This window comes from Trichosurus vulpecula, chromosome 3 (genome assembly GCF_011100635.1).
Source record: "Trichosurus vulpecula isolate mTriVul1 chromosome 3, mTriVul1.pri, whole genome shotgun sequence".
In the NCBI taxonomy this organism is placed as follows: Eukaryota; Metazoa; Chordata; class Mammalia; order Diprotodontia; family Phalangeridae; genus Trichosurus; species Trichosurus vulpecula.
Window position 1 is genome coordinate 377,250,852 of NC_050575.1, and position 24,971 is coordinate 377,275,822.

The window sequence follows — 24,971 nt, forward strand, 5'->3', positions numbered from 1 at the left end:
ATGTGAGGTGATAATAAAAACAACGTACCAAATGAAAAAGAGAAATTTTCTCTCCCCCAGGTACTTAGAGTAATAGGGAGAATGTGTCCCCCATTTGGATCTAAGCTCTTTAAACGTCATGGATTGTTTCATTCTTTGGATTTATAACCCCAATGCTCACAGATGCCAGCTATGTGCCAGGTATTAATAAATGCTTGTTCTGTAGGGCGATTTGGAACTATGCCCAAAGGGCTATAAAATCACGCATACCCTTTGACCTAGCAATACCACTGCTAGGAATGTATCCCAAAAGAGATAAAAACCAAAAAGGAAAAGGACCTATATGCACAAAAATATTTATGGCAGCTCTTTTCTGGGGGCAAAGAATTAGAAATTGAGGGGATGCCCATCAATTGGGGAATGGCTGAAGCTGTGGTATGTGATTATGATGGAATATTATTGTGCTATAAGAAGTGATGAACAGGATGCTCTCAGAAAAGCTGGGAGAGACTTGCATACGCTGATGCAAAGTGAAATGTACTGTGTACAAAGTAACAGCAATATTGTAAGATGATCAAATGTGAATGACAGCTATTATCAGCAATGCAGTGACCCAAGACATCTCTGAAGGACTTATGATGAAAAACGCTACATCCCCAGAGAAAGAACTGATGGTGTCTGAATACAGATTGAGGCATACTTTTGTTTTACTTTGTTTTTCTTGAGGTTTTTTTGTTTGTGTTTTCTTTCACAACATGACTACTATGGATGTTTTGCATGACTATACATGTATAACCTATATCAAATTACTTGCCTTCTCAATGAGGAGGGGTGGAGAGGGAGGAAGGGAGAGAATTTGGAACTCAAAGTTTTAAAAGCAAATGTTAAAAATTATTTTTACATGTAACTGGGGAAAAATAAAAATAAAATACTAAAAAAAATGCTTGTTGACTGACTGATAACACAATCTGTTCTCCAATACCTATGGAAGAGGTAATATATGTATTCATGCTTAAAAACTGAATAATTCCATATTTATTAAACCTTCATTGTGTCTACAGCCATGTGTTGGATTCTAGGACAAACAGAAAATTTAAATAAGGCATGGCCCAGTCCACATGAAATTTACAACCTAGTAAGGGGATATAACACATACATAAGTAATTACAATCAGTAATATTCCCAACAAAACTATTAAAGAGAGACAAAGTTCTCTGTGAGGTCCCAAATGCAGGTAGATCAGGAAAGATTTCATGGAGGAGGGAGGTGACAGGGATAAGAAAGGCCTCTTTTGTGGCCTCTTATTTAAGCTAAGTCTCAAAGGAAACCAGGGAAGCCTGGCAGCAGAGACTGGAAGAAGGGCATTCTAGGTATGGAGGACAGCCAGTGATAAGGTATGGTGTCAGGAGATGGAATGTTGCGCATGAGGAAAAGCAAGATGAGTCCACCAAGCTTATACTTAGGAGGTTGATTTTTTGAAGCCAAAAGACCTTATATTTAAGCCAATTTAATTTCATCTTACTAGATGCCAAGATCTTTATGAATCTTGACTATTTCATCCGGTATGTTAACTACTCCCCCTAGCTTTATGTCATCTATAAAATTGATAAAGATGCCATTTTTGCTTTTATCTAAGTCAGAGGTTCCCAAACTTATTTGGCCTACCACCTCCGTTAAAAAAAAATTACTCAGCATCCTCCTGGGGTTACATTAGGCTAACCCTTATTTTTATTCAATGCCCACCTATTGCACCTGAGGCTATTACTAGCCCCCTGGATCATTCTAGTGCCCTTCAGGGAGCAGTATCACCCACTTTGGGAAACTATGATAAGTCATAACCAGATTACTGCATAAGGAAGCTTGCACTGAAAGAAACACTGAAAAGAAGAGAGGCAACTAGGTGTCACAGTGGATAGAGTACAGAAGCTGGAGTCACAAAGACCTGAGTTCAAATCTTGCCTTAGACCCTTACTAGTTATATGACCCTGGGCAAGTCATTTAACCTGTCTGCTTCAGTTTTCTCATCAGTAAAATGAGTCTAATAATAGCACCTATATCCAAAGTTGCTGTAAGGATAAAATGAGATAATATTTGTAAAGCACTTTGCAAACCTTAAAGCATTATGTAAATGCTAGCTATTATTAGTAAAAATGATTATTAAGGAGACTTGAAGTTGGAAAGACCAGTAAGGAGTAGTACACAACAGTCCAGATGAGTGGCAATGAGGGCAAAAATGTGAGATACTGTGGAGGCAGAAAAGATAGAACCTGATATCTTATCAGATATGAAAGGGAAAAAGGGAAAAATTAAAATGTTTTTAATGTGAGAAGCTGGATAAATGGTGGTGCCACTGACAGAACTAATAAAAGTTGAGTATATTTTGATAGAAAAGACAATAAATTCAATTTTAGACATGTTGAAATTTGAAATGATAGTGGAATATCCACATAGAGATATGCTACAGGCATTTGGAGATATGAGTCTGGAGTACAGAAAGAAAAAGAGAGGAGATAGAGATTTGGGAATCATCTTCCAGAACTGCATGGAGGTGCTCTTGGAAAGAATGAGATTATGCCCCTTCCCCTTGTAGAGAAAGAAAAGAAGTCACCCAAAGGAGGAAGAAGGAAGATGGGGGAGCATTGATCAGAAAGACAAAAGGAAAAGGAGGAGAGTATGGTTTCTCTAAAGCCAAGGGAAAGGTGATCCAAAGTGTCTGATGCTTCAAAGACATCTAAGGGGCTGGGGGGAAAGGCCATTCAATCTTTAACAAGAAAGTAACAGATGACACTTCAGAGAGCAGTTAAGGGTACTGGGGGCCGAAGCCAGACTGCAGAGCTTTTGAGGAGCTAGCAGAAGCATCAGGTAAAAATAACTTTATTCAGTTCAGCACTATCTAGTTATGAGTTATTGTTAACGTAAGGAAGGAACCAAGAAACTTAAAATGTTTGTAGCCAGAGGAGAATGCAGGGGAGAGGTACAGATTAAAAATACATGTGTGACACCTATCAGTTTGGAAAAGTTAACAAAAAGGCAAATGATGATGCTGCTGGGTCTGTGGGAAAATAAATACAATAATGCACTGTCAGCTGAGCTGTGAACTAGTCCAGCCATTATGGAAAGCAATTTGGAAATATGACCAAAGAGCTAGTAGACTGTGCATACTCAATGATCTAGTGACACACTACTAGATTGGTATCACAAAGAGATCAGTAAAAGAAGAAAAGTATCTATATGTAAAAAAAAATTTATAGCAACTTTTTTGTGGTGTCAAAGAACTGGAGACTGAGGGGGATGCCCATCAACTAGGAAATGGCTGAACAAATTACGGTATATAAATGTGATTGAATACTACTGTGCTATAAGAAATGATGAAGGGGCAGCTAGGTGGTGCAGTGAGTAGAGCATCCACCCTGGAGTCAGGAGGACCTGAGTTCAAATCTGGACTCAGACACTTGACACATGTACTGGCTGTGTGACCTTGGGCAAGTCACTTAACCCCAACTGCCCTGCCAAAAAAAAAAAAGAAATGATGAAGAGGATGATTTCAGAGGGGAAGACTTGTATGAACCTATGTGGAGTAAGGTCAGGAGAACAATATCTATATAATAACAGCAATATTTTAAAGACAAAAAACTCTAAAAGACTGAGGAACTCTAATCAACATGATGAGCAACCATAATTCCAGAGAACTAAATATGAAATGTGCAACCCACCTCCTGATTGAGGGATAATAAACTTAGAGTACAGACTGAGGCATGATTTTTTTTTGGACATGGTCAATGCAGGAATTCATTTTGCTTGACTATACATCTTTGTAACAGGAATTTCATTTTTCTTGCTTTCTCAAATTGGCCAGGAGAAGTGGGAAAGAGGGTCAAACAAGAATGTGAATCTGAAGATAAAATGTAATTTAAAAAAGAAAACACATGTGAGAGAGAAGCAAGGTCTCAGAATATGCAGGATGTCTTTCTTTGACATAAGAGGGAAGGAGAAGGTGGGTGATGATGCTGGGAAGCAGTTAGGGATGGAGAAGGGAAGATGAGAGGGAGTTTTCATCAGATGGCTCCACTCTTTTCAGTGAAGTAGGAGGCTAAATCATCTGCTCTAAGTGTGAAGCATGATAATATGTTTGGGGCTTGAGAAAAGTGGAAAAAGTTTGGAATGTAATAAAAATACCTGCTAATGCTAAAATGGACTTAATGGCTCTGAATCTTTCCAACTTTATGAAAAATAAAAAATAACCTCACAGAGATCACATTGATCCAAAGTGGACAGACCTGTTAAACCCTCTCACTGGGTGTGACACAGACACACAAGTCTCTAAAATAGCAACAGAACCGAGTATCAATTACAATTGCTGATTCAAGTACACACTGTGCAGGTATATACAGTGAATGTTCATAGTGTCAACACCAACTGTAAAGAAACACTCTATAAATGAGTTATGAGATACTTTTCTAAAGATCTGTGTTCCATAGCTCACTTACAGCACACTTTTGTGTTTTAACATTATCTGAGCCACACAAGGTAGTACAAGTATTATTATTCCCATTTTACACGTCAGGACACTGAGACTAAGACATGTGAATATACTCGCCTAAGATCACAGAGCTAATAAACTGCAGTGCTGAGAACTGAGGGCCCCACCTACAAACTTTGTATTTACTTTACTATACCAAATGACTCAGTTATGTATGATGTCTGTGTTGTAAAGACAGTGTGGTAGACTTGGATGGGGCAGACCGGAGTCTCAGCTCAACACTTACTAAGGCCTACCGCCTAATGTGAGTCTTAATTCAAATGAAAGAATAGATAAGATGAAAACATATCTGTAAAGCAGTGATTAGCATACAGTAGGTGCTACATAAATGCTCATTCTCTCCCTTCTCCTCTAGTTTCCTTGTGTGTTAAATAAGGATAATATTCACAGCACATCTATCCCAGAGTTATGAGGAATGTTTTGAAAACCACCATCATGCATATTTGTACAAGGCTGAATATGAATAAAATTGACATTTTAAAAAAATAATACATTGAAGTTTTATAAATGGTCATGTGTTTACTATATGGGAGAGGAAAGGATAAAGTAATTCCAAGCACTTCAGAGACATTTTCTTATTAAGTCTCCTTCTGAGGGGAAGATGCTTTGACTTTCCTAGTGAGGCCGGTGGAATGATAAGAACCAGTTCAGAGTAGAAAGAAATCCTGGAATGTTCTAGAGCCCTGGAACCATCATGGCTCAGCTAGCCCGGCCATGTGAGGGAGTTGGCTGAACTGCCAAGTGTTATTCCTGCAGTGATTGCTCTGTGCTTCTGCTACACGAGAGACCTGAAAGCACTTTTGTGACTTTGAGGTCACCTGATGAGTTGTACTATTTTATAGTCCCAAAAGGCCGTGACTAGATAGGCTCTCTTTCCCAAACAATTCCAACCTCAATTTATTTTGAAAAATCATAAACATTTTGGACTATATAAAATTTCATTAAGAATTTATCAAAATAATTCAAATACATTTAATGCAGAAGAAGAAACAAGTACTGGGTTAGCAACACCAGGTTTTGCAGACTTTAAAGCACTATATCTCAGTTATTATTTTCCTCTCTGGCAATCAGTCAATAAACATCTATTAAGCACCCACTATGTGCCAGGCACTGTGCTAAGCTCTGAGGCCATAAACATGAAAAAAGACAGTTCATGCCCTCAAGGAGTTTACAATCTAACAGGCAAAGACAACACACAGAAGCTGGGGTGGGGAAGGGTAGGATGGCAGCAGGACATGGAATAGTCTGAGAAGTCTCAAAGTTGTGAGGCCAAGTGAGAAGTGAGAGGCATCTGAGGTGAGTGCCCTCCTTACATGGCTGACACATTAGACTAACAGAACACTGCTTTTCACATAAGTCTTCTAGCTTCAATTTGTCATCATACACAAGCATATACACTAACATCTGCTTTTTTGAAAAGGAATTAGAAGACCCCCAAAGAACTCCATTATCACTTCCAATAGACTCTAGCTAGCATGGATTACCATTTGAATGTGGCTTGCATACAGCAAGCAATACATTTCTACAAGCTCATTAAAACAGGATTCTATTTGTGTTATAAATGTGTATTCAGTCACACCGCCTACATTCCAAAAGTATGTGCCCAAATTCCTATACATAATTATTATTCAGATGTTGACTCTATTAAAACCGAGTTGCCTCTCTCATCTAAATCCTTTTCCCTTTAGCAATTTTTAAAAGTACCTGATAACTATGATCAAAAGGCTATAAAACTGTGCATACCCATTGACCCAGCAATACCACTTCTAGGTCTGTATCTCAAAGAGATCATTAAAAAGGGAAAAGGACCCACATGTACAAAAATATTTATAGCAGCTCTTTTTGTGGTGGCAAAGAAATAGAAACTGAGGGGATGCGCATCAATTGGGGAATAGATGAACAAGTTGTGGTATATAAATGTAATGGAATACTACTGCTCCATAAGAAATGGTGAGCAGGCAGTGTTCAGAAAAACCTGGAAAGACTTGCATAAACTAAAGCTGAGTAAAGTGAACAGAACCAGGAGAACATTGTACACAGTAACAGCAACATTGTGTGATGATCAACTATGACCGACTTAGCCTTTCTCAGCAATACAATGATCTAAGATAATTCCAAAAGACACATGATGGAAAATGTCATCCACATCCAGAGAAAGAACTACAGCATTTGAATACAGATTGGATCACGTTATTTTCACTTTGTTCATTTTTTTTGGTAGTTTTTTCCTTTTGTTCTGTTTCTTCTTACCCAACATGACTAATACAGAAATATGTTTCACATGATTGAACATATATAACCTGTATCAAATCTCAAGGAGGAGGGAGAAAAAGGAGATATAAAACTTTGAACTCAAAATTTTATTAAAAAATGAATGTTAGGGGGGCAGAGCCAAGATGGCGGCTGGTAAGCAGGGACTAGAGTGAGCTCCGTACCGAGTCCCTCCAAAAACCTATAAGAAATGGCTCTGAACCAATTCTAGAACGGCAGAACCCACAGAACAGCAGAGGGAAGCAGGGCTCCAGCCCAGGACAACCTGGATGGTCTCTGGGTGAGGTCTATCCCACACGGAGCTGGGAGCTGGGAGCTAGGAACGGAGTGGAGCAGAGCCCAGCCTGAGCGGCGTGGAACAACCAAACTTGGAGTAACTTGGAGTTGGGCGGATGGGGCCCCTAGCGCCCTGAATATGTGAGCTGCGGCAGTTACTAGACCCCTCGACCCACAAACACCAAAGACTTCGGAGAAGGTTAGTGGGAAAAGCTGCGGGAGTGGAAGGAGTTCGGGGGCAGCTACAGTTGCTGCTGCTTCTGGCCCCAGGCCCACCTGGTGGGAGGAATTAAGTGGCGGATCAGAGCAGGAGTGCAACAGCCTGCTGAAGATCTAAGCCCAGCCCGGGCTGGAGGTTCTTGGGGAAGGAGTAGTGTGGGTCTGACAGAGCTGGCACCTCCCCCCCAAACGTGGAACATAGAACTCTTTAGTCTACAAGCAGTCATACCCCACTGAAAAACTCAAGGGTCAAGTTAGTTGGTTGGGAATATGGCCAGGCAGTGATAACGGGCCCAGATTCAGTCTCAGACTTTGGATTCTTTCTTTGGTGACAAAGAAGACCAAAACATACAGCCTAAAGAAGACAACAAAGTCATAGAGCCTACAACAAAAGCCTCCAAGTAAAACATGAACTGGCCCCAGGCCATAGAAGAACTCAAAAAGGATTTAGAAAAGCAAGTTAGAGAAGTAGAGGAAAAATTGGGAAGAGAAATGAGAAGGATGCGAGAAAACCATGAAAAACAAGTCAATGACTTGCTAAAGGAGACCCCAAAAAATACTGAAAAATACACTGAAGAAAACAACACCTTAAAAAATAGACTAACTCAAATGGCAAAAGAGCTCCAAAAAGCCAATGAGGAGAAGAATGCCTTGAAAGGCAGAATTAGCCAAATGGAAAAGGAGGTCCAAAAGACCACTGAAGAAAATACTACTTTAAAAATTAGATTGGAGCAAGTGGAAGCTAGTGACTTTATGAGAAATCAGGATATTATAAAACAGAACCAAAGGAATGAAAAAATGGAAGACAATGTGAAATATCTCCTTGGAAAAACCACTGACCTGGAAAATAGATCCAGGAGAGATAATTTAAAAATTATTGGACTACCTGAAAGCCATGATCAAAAAAAGAGCCTAGATATCATCTTTCAAGAAATTATTAAGGAGAACTGCTCTGATATTCTAGAGCCACAGGGCAAAATAGAAATTGAAAGAATCCATCAATCGCCTCCTCAAATAGATCCCAAAAAGAAATCTCCTAGGAATATTGTCACCAAATTCCAGCGCTCCCAGATCAAGGAGAAAATACTGCAAGCAGCCAGAAAGAAACAATTTGAGTATTGTGGAAACCCAATCAGAATAACCCAAGATCTGGCAGCTTCTACATTAAGAGATCGAAGGGCTTGGAATAGGATATTCTGGAGGTCAATGGAGCTAGGATTAAAACCTAGAATCACCAACCCAGCAAAACTGAGTATCATGTTCCAAGGCAAAATATGGACTTTCAATAAAATAGAGGACTTTCAAGCTTTCTCAGTGAAAAGACCAGAACTGAATAGAAAATTTGACTTTCAAACACAAGAATCAAGAGAAGCATGAAAAGGTAGTCAAGAAACGGAAATTGCAAGGGACTTACTAAAGTTGAACTGTTTTGTTTACATTCCTACATGGAAAGATGATGTGTATGATTCATGAGACCTCAGTATTAGGGTAGTTGAAGGGAATATGCATATATATATATATATATATATATATAGATATATATAGATATATATATATATATATATATGTTTATGTATATATATATATAAGTGAATGTGTATGTATGTATATATCTATGTGTATATGTATGTATGTGTATATATATATGTGTTTATATATATATGTAAAAGAGAGAGAGCAGACACAGGGTGAGTTGAAGATGAAGGGAAGATATCTAAAAGAAATAAAATGAAATTAAGGGATGAGAGAGCAACATACTGAGAGAGGGAGATAGGGAGAGATAGAATGGGATTATCTCGCATAAAGGTGGCAAGAGGAAGCAGTTCTGTGGGAGGAGGGGAGAGGGCAGGTGAGGGGGGAATGAGTGAACCTTGCTCTCATCAGATTTGGCCTGAGGGGGAATACCATACATACTCAGTTGGGTATCTTACCCCACAGGAAAGAAGAGGGAGGAAGATTAAAAAAATAAAATAAAAGGGGGGGGGATGATGGAGGGGAGGGCAGATGGGGGTGGAGGTAATCAAAACAAACACTTTGGAAATGGGACAGGGTCAAGGGAGAAAATTCAATAAAGCGGGATGGGTTGGGAAGGAGCAAAATGTAGTTAGCCTTTCACAACATGAGTATTGTGGAAGGGTTATACATAATGATACATGTGTGGCCTAGGTTGAATTGCTCGACTTCTTAGGGAGGGTGGGTGGGAAGGGAAGAGGGGAGAGAATTGGGAACTCAAAGTTTTAAAATCAGATGTTCAAAAAAAAAATTTTTGCATGCAACTAAAAAATAAGATACACAGGCAATGGGGTGTAGAAATTTATCTTGCCCTACAAGAAAGGAAGGGAAAAGGGGATGAGAGGGGAGGGGGGTGATAGAGGGGAGGGCTGACTGGGGAACAGGGCAACCAGAATATATGCCATCTTGGAGTGGGGGGGAGGGTAGAAATGGGGAGAAAATTTGTAATTCAAACTGTTGTGAAAATCAATGCTGAAAACCAAATATGTTAAATAAATAAATTTAAATTAAAAAATAAATAAATAAATAAAATTTTAAGAAATGAATGTTAAAAATTGTCTTTATATGTAATTGGAAAAAATAAAATACTATTTAAAAGGAAAAATAAAAAATAAAAATACTTGAGAAATACCCTCAGTGCTTCTTAAACTTCTTAAACTCACAGTTTAAGAAGTGCTGAAGGGGTCACAAGTGGAAAAATTTTAAGAAGCCCTGCCCTAGGATAGCAGAAAGACTATGGGCTTGGTATTTAGGAGACATGGGTTCACATCCTGGGACTCTTAACACTGACTAGTTGTGTGATGATTGGCAAGTCTCTTCTTTCCCTGAGCTTGTTTTTTCATATGTAAGATGGGAATAACAGAGATAACTCACAAGGTTGTTATAAGAAAGTGCTTTACAAACCTTATAGTCATCAACTCCAGAGACTCCCTATGACCTCCAGATCAAATATGAAATCCTGTTTGGCATTTAAAGCCCTTCACCGACTTTGCTCCAACGGCAGAGCCAAGATGGCAGAGTAGAGGAAGCAGCCAAGCTCTACTAAGATTCCCTCCAAACAACTTTTACATTAATATCTCAAATCAAATTCTGGAGCAGCAGAGCCAACAAAAGGTCAGAGAGAGAGATTTTTCCAGACCAAGACAACTTAAGAGGTCAGAAGGAGTGGTCTGTGATACTGGGTGGGGGCTGGTCTTATGTGGTGGCAACACTAGCTGTGGGCCTTGGAGGAAGCAACAACAGTAGCTGCAGCTTCGGGAGTTCTCAAGCCAGAGACAATAAGGGGATCTGGCAACTGGCGAGAAGAACATCGTGCTAGTTCAGAGTGTAGGATCAAACACTGTTTGGCAACTCCATTGCCCAATGCTATTTCCGGGTCACAGCTTCAGAGTGGAGAGGAGTGCTTGCAATAACAAGAGGCCCTAAGAAGCATACTGCTTTCAATCAAAAGGAGCACTTGCTGTCCTCTGCTGTCCCAAGGGAGCAGGGGTCCCGAGGAGCAATATGGCTTTCAGTCCCAAGGGAGTAGGGCCCTGGGTAAGTACCAGAGTGCAGAACAGAAAAGCAATGACCAAACCTCTCCCCAAATCATACCTTAAACCTTAAACTTACAACTTGCAGCACTAGCTCTGAAAATAGCAATGTGGAAAAAGCCTGAAGCTTGGGATAGTGCATGCCAACCCCAGGAACAGAGCCCAACTTTAACATAAAGTTCAAAGAACTTGACCATAAAAAGGTACTATGGTGACAGAGAAGACCAAACCACAAATTTAAGAATACTGTCAGAACAGCCACAAGCAAAGCCTTGGGAAAAAAAAAAAAAAAACAGGCAATTGGGCATAAGACAAACAGGAATTTCTAAAAGAGCTTAAAAAGGAATTTTAAATACCAAATAAGAGTGGCAGAAGAAAAACTGGGAAAAGAAATAAGAGTGGTGCAAGAAAATTATGAAAAGACAATTAACAGCTTGGTAAAAGAGGCACCAAAAAATACTGAAGAAAACAACACCTTAAAAAAATAGAATTGGCCAAGCATATTTTTTTCACTTACTTTATTCTTTCTCGTGTTTTTTAATCTGTTTCTTCTTTCACAAGTGTGACTAATATGGAAACATTCCTTACATGATAGCTCATGTATAAACTATATCAAACTGCCTACCATTTTCAGAAGAGGGGAAAGGAGGGGAGGGAGGGAGAAAAATTTGGAATCAAAATCTCGTGGAAATGAATGCTAAAATTTTTCTTCACATGTAACTGGGGGAAAATAAAATACTATTAAAAATTAAAAATAAAGAAAAAGAGGTACAAAACTTTACTGATGAAACTCCTAAAAAATTAGAATCGGGTAAGCAGAAGCCAATGACTTCATCAGACATTAAGAAACAATAAAACAAAAGCAAAAGAATGAAAAACAGAAAAAATGCAAAGTATTTCATCAGAAAAAGACCTGGCCTGGAAAATCAATAAAGGAAAGATAGATAATTTAAGAATTACCAGACTGCCTGAAAGTCATAATCAAAGAAAGAACCTAGACATCATATTTCAAGAAATTATAAAGAAAACTGCCTCAATATCCTAGAACCACAGGTAAAAGAGAAATTGAAAGTATCCACCAATCATCTGAAAAAGATCCTAAAATGACAACTCCTAGGAATATCAGAACCAAATTCCAGAGCTCCCAGGTCAAAGAGAAAATACTTCAAGTAGTCAGAAACTATTTAAATACCATGAAGCCACAGGTAGGATCACATAAGATTTAGCAGCTACCACATCAAAGGAAGGCAAAAGGGCTAGGATTATAATTGCGAATAATCTATCCAGCAAAACTGAGTATATTCCTTCAGGGCGAAAAACGGACATTTAATGAAACAGAGGACTTTCAAGCATTCCTGATGAAAAGACCAGCAATGAATAGAAAATATGACTTTCAAATACAAGACTCAAGAGAAGCATAAAAAGGTGAATATGAAAGAGAAATCAATAAGGTTAAACTGTTTACATGAAACTCCTATGAATTTTATTATTATTACAGCAGTTAGAAGGACTCTACATAGACAGAGGGCATGAGAATAAGTTGATTATGTTGAAATGATATTAAAAAGAATGAATGGGTGAGAAAGAGGGATGTACTGCGAGAAGGGGGAAAGGAGAGGAAGAATGGGGAAAATTATATCACATAAAAGAGGAATGCAAGGAAGAGCTTTTCTAGTGGAGGGGAAAATGGGGCATGGTGGGGGGGGGGGGTAACGCTTGAACTTCCCTGTCCCCTGAATTGGTTTAAAGAGGAAAGTACAGATATACACATTCAACTAAACATAGAAATATATCTTACTCAACATGGAAGTAGGAGGGGAAGGAGATAATAGAAAGGGAGGGGAGTGATAAAAAAGAGGGCAAATTAAGGGATGTACTGGTCAGAAGAAAATCGGACTTTCGTCTGAGTAAGGGAAATACCACGAATGTTATTTTGGGTAAGCAAAAACTGAGAAAGACTATTATGATCTGGAGCAGTGTCACATAAAATGGAGAAGAGTTATGTGTATACTGATAAGTTATTAGGTACATTCTTGTAGATTGCTGCATTTATAAAGTTCTTGATGGTTTAAATGTTGGATATGTGTGTAAAGTAAACTGCATTTGATAGATAAAACTAGAAGAATCTGCCTTATGTTTAAAGTTTAGCATATACATTCTGCTGCTGTACTTGTAATAACCAAAAATCAGAGAACATCAAGACAACAAAGGCTTTAATTTAATTAAAAAGTGGCTAGTAGCAAGGTCATTTTGACTGACAGCTAAAATCACAAAAGAGAATGAAGGGAGTGGGGTGAGGGAGATCAATAAATTAACAAAAATATTCATAAAAAAAATAAAGCCTTTTAACACTTGGCCCCTTCTTATCTTTCCACAGCTGTAATGACCTATTCACTGTTCCTTGAATAGGCTCTCCATCTCCCTCATCAGTGAATTTGTACTGGCTGTCCTCCATGCCTGGAATACTCTCCGTCCTCACTTCTAACTCCTACCTTCACGACTCACTCAAATCCTGTCTTCTGGCAAGAGACCTTTCCTAGTCACCAACCCTCCTTTCCCTCCAAATTCCCTTCTTGCTAAGATTACCTTCCATTTACACTGTATCTATCTTGTATCTACCTAATCATTTGTATGCTGTTTCTCCCACATTAGAATGTGACTCCTTTTGCCTTTCTTTGGATTCTTGGTGTTTATCATTGTGCCTGACAAATATCAATTGCTTAGTATATGTTTATTGACTATTTAATGAGTTGATAATACTCACAATACCTGAGTGGTACTTAGTGCTGTGTTCACATTTTTAATAGCTTCTTCAAAATTTTCTTCATCCTCTGGAACACCATTTTCATTCTTCAGAATACCTATTTGGGCAGAAATTAAAAAAGAAATGAGTTCTTCCTTCTTTTCCTCCCCATCATCTCATATTCTAGCATTTTTAGGGGCAAGTCAGTACACTGTACCTTAAGATGGATATGGTTTAGGAAAAACTTTAAACTTCATATGAAAAATGGATCTTGATAATATGGAAATATATTTTGCATAACTGCACATGTATAACCTTTATCAAATTGCTTGCCTTCTCAATGATGGGAGAGGGAGGGTAGGAGAAAACTTAAAAAATGTTTTTACATGTAATTGGGAAAAAAGTAAGATATTAAGATTAAAAAAAAAAAGAAAAATGAAAAATGGGTCTTAGCCTCCCTAAGGGAAAAGAAAAATGTTTATATCTCTAGCAGATGAGGACAGGTACTAAAAAAATGTTAAGAAATGCAATCTCAAAGTAAATAAAAAAATGTGCCTCAAGTGAAACATAGATTTTTGGTTGCTCTTTCAAGTATTTTACACTCCACAATTACATTTTATAATATTACCTTGTCTAATCAAATCTCTGAAGGCTTCTTTCTCTTTGTATGTTTTAGGTATTTGTCCATTCTTCTAAAGTAAAAATAAAAAGCCTCATGTGGTTATATAAACTCAATACACAAAAATCTAGAGTTCACATGTTTTAAATTCCCACAACTGGACAGATAATTAATATTTACTTGTTTTTCAATAAATAACCAAAGAATCATTAGGTGAATTTAAAAGAAAATTTTATAGTGTTTTGCTATACCTTCCCAATTTTCCTCCTCAAAAAATTTCAGAATGACATTCATGTAATTAAATACTTTTGCTGATTAAAAAACCTGTCAAAAGAACTACACAATTTTAAAAGCCCTTTTTTCCCAGGAAAAAAGAATAGCCAAAAAAACCTAACGACTGGTGTTTTATAATAATATCTGTGAAAAAAAAACAAGAAAAAAAAAAGACTTACATCACTATGCCACTGTGCCAAATACTTAGCTACAATCACAATCCATGGAGTGTGGCTGTGGTCCTGAGAAAAAAGAGGAGACAAAGCAGAGAAAGGCTGAATACACAGTCATGGCTGATAAAAGGGCCACAGACTTGAATTAAAGAGCCCTGGCTTAGAATCCCCACTCTCAAAACTCCTAGTGATAAGACATGAACAAGTAAAGAACGACCCTCTCTGAAACTCCAGTCTTCCCACTACACTGTAGGGTTTTGAGGGAAAAGGTACTCAGTAAAACTGAAGTCTCACAGAAACAGGAGCTATTATTATGGTCAGTGGGTAGATTATTTTTTTACTGTCTCATTTTTCCTGTTAATGTCTTTCTTCTCGTGTACCAAATACTCACAGGCGTTTTCTAATCCATCCTCCATCCCCCTGTGATGTAGAGGCCTTCAATCGCCACAAGGTCCTCCTGTGACCATTAAGTACCCTCACATTACCTTGCCCTCTGACAGCAGCAGCCCTTCTCACCAAAGCCAACCCCTCTACCTGTGTCCATGATTCCTCTCATCAGCTCTGGCAATCATCCCCCTTCTCTCTAATTTCCAATCTCTTCCTATTTACTGTCTCCTTCCCTGCTGTGTTTACATCTAGATCTCCTCCATCCTTAGAAAATCTTCCTTTGAATGTTTAACATGATAGCACATGTATAACCTATATCAGATTGCTTTACCATCTTAGGGAGGCAGGAGGGGAGGGACAGAATTTGGAACTCAAAACTTAAAAAAAAACCAAATGTTTAAAAATTGTTTTAACATTTAATTGGTGGGAAAATGAAATATTTAAAAAAAGAAAATCCTCCTTTGACCCAACCATCTCTTCAAGTTATCAGCCTGTATTTCTCCTCCCTTCCCAGCCAAACTCCTAGAAAAAGTTGTCTCCATTCACTCCACCCACATCCTCTCTTCTAATTTTTTAACCCTTTTCAACCCAGCTTCTGACAACATCAGCCACTGAAACTACTCTCCAAAGTTCCCAATGTGCTATTTGCTGCCAAATATAATGGTTTTGATCTTAGCCTTCATCATTCTAGATCTCTATGCAGCATCAGCCTCTCTCCTGAATGCTCTCTCCTCTCTGGATTTTTGTGACACTCCTGTTCCTTGGTTATCTTCCTAACTGTGTGTCCACTGCTCTGTCTCCTTGGCTAGCCCCAACTGTGGCTATACCCCAAAGCTCCTGAGCTGTGGTCTTTTGTCCCTTCTACACTTGGAGACCTCATTAGCTCCCATAGGTTTGATAATCATCTTTATTCAGATATTCCCAGATTTACATAACCAGACCAAGTCTCTCTCTTAACATCCTATCTCATATCACAAATCACCAACTGTACATTTCAAACTACATGCCCTATGAATTTCTTTTTTTTTCCTATGAATTTCTTAAATACAGTATATACTTAAATTACTCCTCATCCCAATTTCCTTACTGAAACCTCGGCATCATGCTTTACTCCTCACACTGATTCACCCCAAACAGCCTCTAAGCTGCCAACTCTTCCCTGTCTACCTCCACATCATTTCTCATATTGATCTATTTCTTTCTATTCACACAGCCCCCATCTTAATGCCGCCTCACTTCTTGTCTGGTCTTCAGCAATGGTCTTCTACTTGGTCTCTCTGCCTTTCCCCTCCCAGACGCATGCTCCATATTGCTGCGTGCTCCATATTGCTGCCATTTCTGGCTTTTTCTAAATGCGGGTGTGCATGGCTTCCTGTTACCTCTGGGACAAAATAGAGACTCCTCCAGTTCATATTTAGAGCTCTTCATGATCTGGCCTCAGCTGACCTTTGCAGCTTCATTATACATGCTTACCTTCTGGCCAGACAACACTCCATCTCTGTCCTGTGCTCTGGTACTATCCCCAAAGGCCTCATCTTCAGCCCAGAGAATTCTTCATTTCCTTCAAAGACTCAGCTCAAGCACCACCTTCTACCAGGAATTTTTCCTGATCTCCTCAACTGCTTGCTCTTTCCCTCCTGCATAGACTTATATGTGTATGTGTTATGTCCCAACCTGAGAAGGGCTTTTTGCATTTGGGTCTTTATACCCTCCAGGCATGGTACAAAGTAGGTGCTTAATAAATTCAAAGCTGACTGCCTGGTGCTATTATCACCCCCCCACCCCAACAGCTTGGCAGACAGGTAAGTTTAGGCAGAGTCCCAGTGAGGTCCCAGGGGCCACAAAGCAGAGGAAGCAGCTCAGCTGGAACTCAAATCTAAGGATTCCAATTTAATTTAGCAAATATTTATTAAGCACCTTCTGTGTGTTGAGCTCTGGGGGAGAAACAAAGTTTAGATAATTTACATTCTCTGCCCTCATAAAGCTTATAGTCTAGTATGGGGATAAGACATAGTACAAATTATAACAGTGCAAAATAACCCAAGATAAATGTGTAAGAGAAGGGCAAAGTTTGGTCTGAGATCTGAGGGAAGGAATGATCATTACCAACCAGAAGAGGGTATGAGATTTGAGGGGAAACAAGGTGACTCCTCATTGGGAGGAGAGAGCTTCCTGGAAGAGACAGAATCTGAGTGGACCTTTAAAAGATGGCCACATATTAAACAGATTGGGGGGGGGGAGGAGGAAAGACAGGCATTCTATTGGTGTTCTCATTCTAGAGCAGGGCTGGAGAACCTGTGGCCTCAAGGCCACATGTGGCCTTCTAGGTCCTCAGGTATGGCCTTTTGACTGAGTCCAGGTTTTACAGAACAAATCCTTTTATTAAGGGGATTTGTTCTGTGAAGTTTGGATTCAGTCAAAGGCCTGCACTTGAGGGCGACATGTGGCCTCAAGGCTGAAGGTTCTCCATCCCTGGTCTAGAAGAAAAATGTATCTTCTCTTTAGATGGTTACTGATAAATTTAATGAACATATTCATTGAATTCACATGGCTTAATAAACAAATCTAGAAGAAGGCACTGAGCCATTTCAATATGAGTGAAAACTGCCCTTAACAGTGATGACCAACTACACAAGCAAACCAATGTACAAAACGTGCTGATTTCTCGTCATAAGGATGAATTACAAACGTAGTACCCACCTTCTTCTCCATGTGGTCCAAATCATAGGACTGTACGTGCTCTCTTAGCTCAGGAAATGGCTTATCCAGCCTAAGATCTTCTAGTGCATTGTCTGGATGAGATTCTATTACTGTGAAACAAACAAGATATGTAACCAGCTGAGTTTACCTAAGGGAAGACGGGGAGAGTGAAGGGGCTGCAGAGATCAACTGAGTTCTGAGGCAGGACACAAGAGCAGAAAGAGCACTGGAAGATCTAGGTTCAAATCCCGGCTTACTAATTACTTCCTGAATGACCTTGGCCAAGTCATTTCTTTCTCTCTCTGGGCCTCAGGTGCATCACCTGTAAAAAATGAGGACCTGAACTAAATGATTCTCCAAACCCTGGGATCTACTGCCTCCTGATGAACCCTCTTATTTCACAGATTCTGAGAAACTGAGCCCAAAGAAGAGAAATGACTCGCCCAAGGTCACACAGTGAATCGGTAATAGAGTCCGGGTTTAAACTCTTTGCAGATGCTTTTCTTTCACTAATGAAAGTCATTGCTCAAAATACATGGTATCTTTTTTGCCTCTGATAGTTAAGTACAAGTAAGTTCATGCTTTGTGCTGGGCACATTATAAAACCAAAGTAAATAAAGGCCCTGACTTTAATAAAATTTGAGGGGTAGCTAGGTGGTGCAGTGAGTAGAGCACCGGCCCTGGAGTCAGGAGGACCTGAGTTCAAATGAGGCCTCAGACACTTGACACATTTACTAGCTGTGTGACCTTGGGCAAGTCACTTAACCCCAATTGCCCTGCCTTCCCCCCTGAGAAAAACAAATAAATAAATAAATAAATAAATGAAATTTGAACAACTATTCCTCTAAAAAAATTCTTCTGGGGGCAGAATCATCTTCAATGCAATTAAGACAAAAAGTATGTCAACACAACATCTAATACAGAATGGAGCACCTTATGAGTCCTAGCTTAAAGATGCACTACAACTTATAGGGACACCCTGTAGAAAACTAAAATTCATTTTCTAAAATTGTATCAAGTTTACATGCACACAAATTCAAACTCAAATTGCTTTTACATTCTCTTACCTGGATGTTCTTTTATGATGATCCTCATATAACCAACCAACCCATATGTTCTACAGACCAAAAGAGGGATGCAAGCATTCCAAAGGATTTCTGCTAAATGTAGCAACGTACTGCAAAAGAAAGCAAAATACATCAAAATATGAAGCAAACAGACAAAAATATACCCCAAACAGCATTAAAACAAAGCAACGTAAAGCTCTCTTTACTGGTATATCTTTCAGTTCTAAACATTTCTTCTGGCTGTCCCCCATGCCTAGAATGCTCTCCCTCATCTCTGCCTCTGGGTTTCCTTCAAGTTCCAGATAAAATCCCATTTTCTACAAAAAACTTTTCCCAAACCCTCCTAATTCTAGTACCTTCCTTTTCTTAAATATTTACTTTTTATCCTGTATATAGTGTACGTATTTGTTTACTTGTCTCCTCCACTAGACTGTGAGCTCCTTGAGGGCAGGAACTGTCTTTTTGCCTTTCTTTGTATCCTCAGCACTTAGCACAGTGCCTGGCACATAGTAGGTACTTAATAAATGTTTATTAATTGACTATGACAAAAGGAAAGATACAAATGGTATATTTAGACAAAGAAATTAAGTATTACAGAGAAATGCAAATGTTTACTTGCATACGGGTTCAAACTCAAAACAAATATATATCCTTAGGACTAGAAAGGGACGAAATTTTACACTTTTCCAATTAAGAGTACTGCTTGAAAACATTTTCAAAAATCTCTATCATTGTTATAACCCAAGAAAATTAAATGGTGAGAAGTATTTATAAACCACTTAGGCTTGAACAAAATGTTTTCTATTATCATAATTGCTACTGATGTTTCTTGGTAAATATTTAGGGTACTATTCCAATATTAAAAAAAAAAAGTTACCCTTCCTCCCTCTATTCCTTTGCCTGTCTTTTCAGGGACAATCAGTTTGCAGGTGCTTAATATAAAAGCATTCATGCTTTTATTCATTCAATGCATTCATTCATGCATTCAAGCAAAAGCTACTATGTAGCATTCATGCATTATCTGCATAGTATCATCCTTTCTGGGAAAAAGAAACAATCTAGGTCTAAGAGCAGAATGAAAGCCCCTTCCCCCATGTCCCAATGGCTGTGGACATAAAGATGTACCTTTCTGGCAAATGAGTCGCTACCACCACATCAAACCTACAGAAAAATGAAGGATCATTGTCTAGGAGTTTTTCTGGACTCTAAATAGGACAGGAGAAAAAAATTCCAACAATTTGACATTCACATTTCAGTAAGGCAGAACAATTTCAAATAATGTTAGAAAACAGGAAATAATGCAGGCATTACCAAAGTTAAATCAGGTCAATGACAGATGCCTTTAAGGGATGACATTATTTAAGATTCACACTCAGCTCTAGTAATCCCTGCTTTAATACTCTTTCTGCTACTGTGTCCTACCTCAGGACTCAAGTGATCTTTGCAGCCCTTTCTGTTCTCTCCCTTCATCCCTAATATGACGTTATTTAAGAACCAAGACAATAATCCTAGGATTTTCATCAGTTATCAGGTGAACAAACTGGAATACGATCAGTTTTTAAAAGGCAGCAATAAATTAAAAGATACACACACCTCTTCCACAAAACTCCCGGAGACATCGTTATTTAATTCTTGTAAGAGTTCCATGGCAGCTTGAGCTCGGTTCTTTTTCAAAATAAACAAAGCAATTGATTGAAGTTAGGGATATTCTGGTTATACAACTGCTAATTTCCACATATTGCAAAACTTGCCTTGCAATGCTATTAAAACTGCATGCATATCTCTAGCAATCCTCTTTAAAATGATACTTTACATAGAGAGTAAAAGGAAATATCACTTAAAATATATGCTGAACTTATAATTAGGAGACCTGAGTTTGAGTTCCAGCTCAGACACTATGTGACCATAGATAGTCACAACCTCTCAGGATCTCAAGTTTCCTTATCTGTAAAACAAGGGGGGAGGGGTTGAGACTGGATGACTCCCACAGTTCCTTCAAGATCTAACTTTCTGTGAAAAACTTAATTAACCAGAATACAAGTGAGAAGAATTTTTTTTAAACCATGTATTTGGTACTTTGTTTTTTATAAGAAATTGGCAAATAAGAAAATAATCTAATATTTTATTTTAATTTTTAAAATCTAATTACCAGGGTGAATTTTGAGGCCAGTACAATTCAGTCCAATATCCTGCATCTACAGAAGCAGACAGTGACTGACCACTGATGATCAGAACAAGGGCCTGGCAGTCAAAGAGAAATCAATTTTAAGCTTGGTATGTAGCACTCACGCAGGAAAAGAGGAATAAATTTTGAGGAAAAAATTATTTAAAGATAGAATTTTTTGGCTAATCTTTAATTAAAACAGTAATAAAACTTTAAAAAAACTTGAGTGCCTGAGACCAAGACAAAATAAAATATCAAAACACCCCATAAGCCCTGAACGTTCTTGCAAATCACAATGTAACTAAGTGGCAAAGAGTAAAAACCTAACAAATAAATATATGTATATATGTGTATGCACATATTATATATGCTTATACATTTGAGCTTTTTATAACTACCCAAAAGTTACATAGAAATGTTTCCATTTTCAGATACCTTTATAAGCATTATGAAACAAATAATCAGATTCAATTTTTTTTTCAGTCTGAACTAATAAAGTTCTTCAGGATTTCCAAGCAAGACAGAACTACATTCAAATACATAGAGCAAACATGATTTTACCTTTCCAATACTGCTTCTTTGAAGAAAAAAACTAAAGGTGACAAAACAAAAGAGAAATTAAAGTCTTATTTTACCATAAGGAAATATTAATTGTACCACAAAGTAAATTTAGTTCATAACAGAAATATAAAATTTTAATTATTATTTAATAATAAAACTATTTCAGAGTTTAGCAATTTTCTGGAAGAAAAACATTAAAATTCCATAAGAAAGTCGAACCTTTCTTTATGTAACACTGATTTTTCTATTTCATTCCTATCTTTCCACATTTTAATCTAGATCAATAAAACAAATCTATGAGATGTTGTATGGAGTGAGAAGTCCTGGCCACACAGTCTGTGGCCAGTCAACTGATCAGTGTAGGAATGGAAGCAAGTGTTGTCCTCAGGAACACCATGCCTGAATGAACAAAGCTAACCAATCAAACCATGACAAAGTAATTTAAGGAAATGAATAATAGTACTTTTATTTCATGCATGAAGTCAAACCAAAGAGCTATTTATGGACAGGAAAACATGGTTTTGCTATTATATTTTTCTTATGAATTTAAGTTTGTCTAACAGAAATTACAGAAAAAAATGAAAAGCCAACATGGACTGCATTCATGTTATCCTCGACTATTTATTATTATTCTCTGAAAACACTCTCAAAGATTTCCTACAAGAATATGAATACTAGAAATTTAAATTGGGACTTTGGAATAACTTTTCCTTTATAGTTCTATAAATTCTAAGTACAATATTCTTTATAGTCTTGTACACAGATATCTTTTTTTAAATTTAAACTTATTTTAGTTTATTTTTAAATTAACTTCTTTGAGGAATGGACACCATGAGAAAACTTTTCCAAAACACAAAGTACTTATCACATACAGTACAAAGTTTTTTTTTCCTCCTGTTCCTAGGATGGTTACATATCCAAGAAAATAGTAGTAATAACTAATACATGATTCAAAGTTTATAAAATTCAAAAATATCTTTTAAAAATGTATTTCATGGGGATAGCATGGCAGAACACTGAGTTAGGAATAAGAAGGCCTGCTCTAATATAAACTTTCTAACTTTTTAGTTATGTGACTCCTGTGGTTACCCTTTCTACAACTTTTTCTAAGTACTCATAAAAACAAAAACCAAACAAACCCAGAAGATAAAATGGCCTTCTCGGGGTGGCTCTTAGAATTGGTCCTGGACTATGTGAGCCCAAAATCTTGGTCACCCAGCTGTGTACCTATTATTTTCCGTCTGATAGAATGTAAACTCCTTGAGGGCAAGGACTGTTTTGTTTCTGTACTTGTATGCTCAATGCCTGGCAGCAGTGTCTTGAAGGTAGTAGGTGTTTAATAAATTCCTGTTAAACTGAATTATGTGATTAGTCTACTTCTATTTCTAGTCATATATGCCCTTTATTGCACTTCTCCATGCAAGTCCTTCTTGGTTTGCATCCAGCCACTGGGCATCTTTCTGTTGTTCTGTGGGTCACTCGTATGATGGGGTGCCTATCCTCGGACCCTAATTCTAACATCACATTTCTCCTTAGTCTCTGCCTGGACCCCAGTTCTAAAATCACAGTGGCCAGCTGCACATAGAGAATTTATTGGCCCAACTCCTTGCGTATTGCTAATTGGCTGTGCATTGGGACATAACAATATTTACTACTTACTGACCTTCCTGATATGTATTCTAGACATAGTCAAATGTATACTCCCTTACATTCATCTTGTCTAACAAGACATTTGATGGAGGCCACCTCGATATTGCCAGGCAGCCGTGACCAGCGGATGACTTAGTGATGTTTCACAGTCAAAACCACACCCCTAGCAACCCCTCGCTGTGGGCTATTTCCTAGAGAACTCCGGGTAATACACCTGCGCAGTAAATACTAAATGTGCATGTTCCTTTAAGAACTGACCAACCCTTAACCACTACCTAATCCCACCCCAAAACACCTAATTGACAGGTTTCACCCCCCAAATCTTGTACTTAAACTCTCTCTGTAGCCCTGTAAGGTTGCAGGTTCCCTAAGAACTCTTGCCCGCTGTAAAGCGTAATAAATCTTTGCCACCTTGACTTAAAGAATGTTTGAGATCGTGAATTCATTCCAGACGGCCCTGACCCTCTCCAGTACTCGAGTCTTTGAGGGGCACTCCCTCTCAATGACCCTGTCTGGGAATTCCAGTCTTGGGGTTCCTGGACTTGAGCTCCCTCAACCCTCAACATGTAATTGTGAATCTTCTGAGATTACAGTGTTCCATGACTCAGTGTCATAGACCATCCCTGAGAGAACACTGATGTAGCAAGGGATCCCTGAAAACATGACACCATTTCCTCAATGTGATCCAGACCAATCTTTCTTCCTATATAAGCCACTGTCCCTATTGTCCTGTCCCTGTCTCCCCCTGTACAAATGTACAAAAGGGCTAGTTACACATTCACGTATAAGTCACAATCTGGTCGACAGGTGTTCTTTATCCACTTTGGTCTTTTTGCATTACTAAACCAATCCCCACTGAGTAATCATAGCTATCATTTAGAATGCCCTGAAAAGGATTAAAGCAATTAGCACAATGTTACATGTAAACAAGAGCATCTGTAAAATCTCCTTGTCAAGAAAATATGTCTCTAAGACAATGGCAAACTCCCTGGATGTCTGTCTCTCTCCTGGATGTTCCTCTTGATGTTAAAACTCATCGGTCTGTTAAAATTATCTCTATGGTCAGACAGGTCATGCAATTTTGTAGGCCACAAATATATGCTAGTAGTTTCCTTGGGTAGTCTTTAAAATTGGTATATTTTTGTAGTCTTTAAATATTTTACCCAAATGACTCAAGTGCTCTTATATAATCAGCAAACAGACAAACTGTGCCCTTATATTCTTTACACATTAGTGAAGATGTGAAAATGATAGAAAATTGCCTAAGTCTGATCATTCCCTTCTCCTAATTTCCTTAAGGAAACCTTCAGTATGTATATGGTCCTTCCTCAAAGATTTTAGAAAGATGAGAAAGTAGACATATTGTGGAAGGAGGGGGGAATAAGCATTTATACAGAACCTACTATATGCCAGGCACTGGGCTAAGCACTATATAATATTATCTCATTTGAGATAATAGTTACTACATAGTTATATGTGGGATAGGAGTTGCTAATGTCTTTGTAAATCCCCTACTTTTGGTAACTACCATCCATAATATTTCCCATTCTTCTGGGATCCTCTCCTCTTTGGGATATCTTGAAAATTAATTCCTAAGGACTTTAAAATTTTTTTGTCTCCAACATGTGTCCCTCCTTTTCTTTGTCAGGTCCAGCTCTTCCTAACTTCTTCTTAAGTACCTTGGACACCATCACTATTTTATGAAGCTACTCTATCCATAATAAATTATCTTCCATGTTTTATATTCCAAAATGGTAATGTGCCTGGTCATCATTTCTGTCTCTCCATCTGGCAAGGAAATCAG

General features: G+C 38.2%; 1 protein-coding gene across 2 annotated transcripts in view; it reads right to left on the minus strand.

The window, feature by feature from the left end:
• Window positions 1-24,971, minus strand: part of NAE1 (NEDD8 activating enzyme E1 subunit 1) — a 53,003-nt gene that overhangs the window by 16,913 nt on the left and 11,119 nt on the right. Inside the window, exons 4-11 of one of the 2 annotated variants that reach the window (XM_036752377.1) lie at window positions 21,518-21,548; window positions 20,386-20,457; window positions 19,918-19,997; window positions 18,793-18,902; window positions 17,726-17,835; window positions 14,645-14,707; window positions 14,202-14,265; window positions 13,600-13,691 (exon numbers count right to left, since the gene is read on the minus strand). In XM_036752377.1, the coding sequence (XP_036608272.1) occupies window positions 13,600-13,691; window positions 14,202-14,265; window positions 14,645-14,707; window positions 17,726-17,835; window positions 18,793-18,902; window positions 19,918-19,997; window positions 20,386-20,457; window positions 21,518-21,548 (622 nt within the window). The remainder of the gene's footprint in view (window positions 1-13,599; window positions 13,692-14,201; window positions 14,266-14,644; window positions 14,708-17,725; window positions 17,836-18,792; window positions 18,903-19,917; window positions 19,998-20,385; window positions 20,458-21,517; window positions 21,549-24,971) is intronic. The other variant, XM_036752378.1, reaches the window with a different exon arrangement.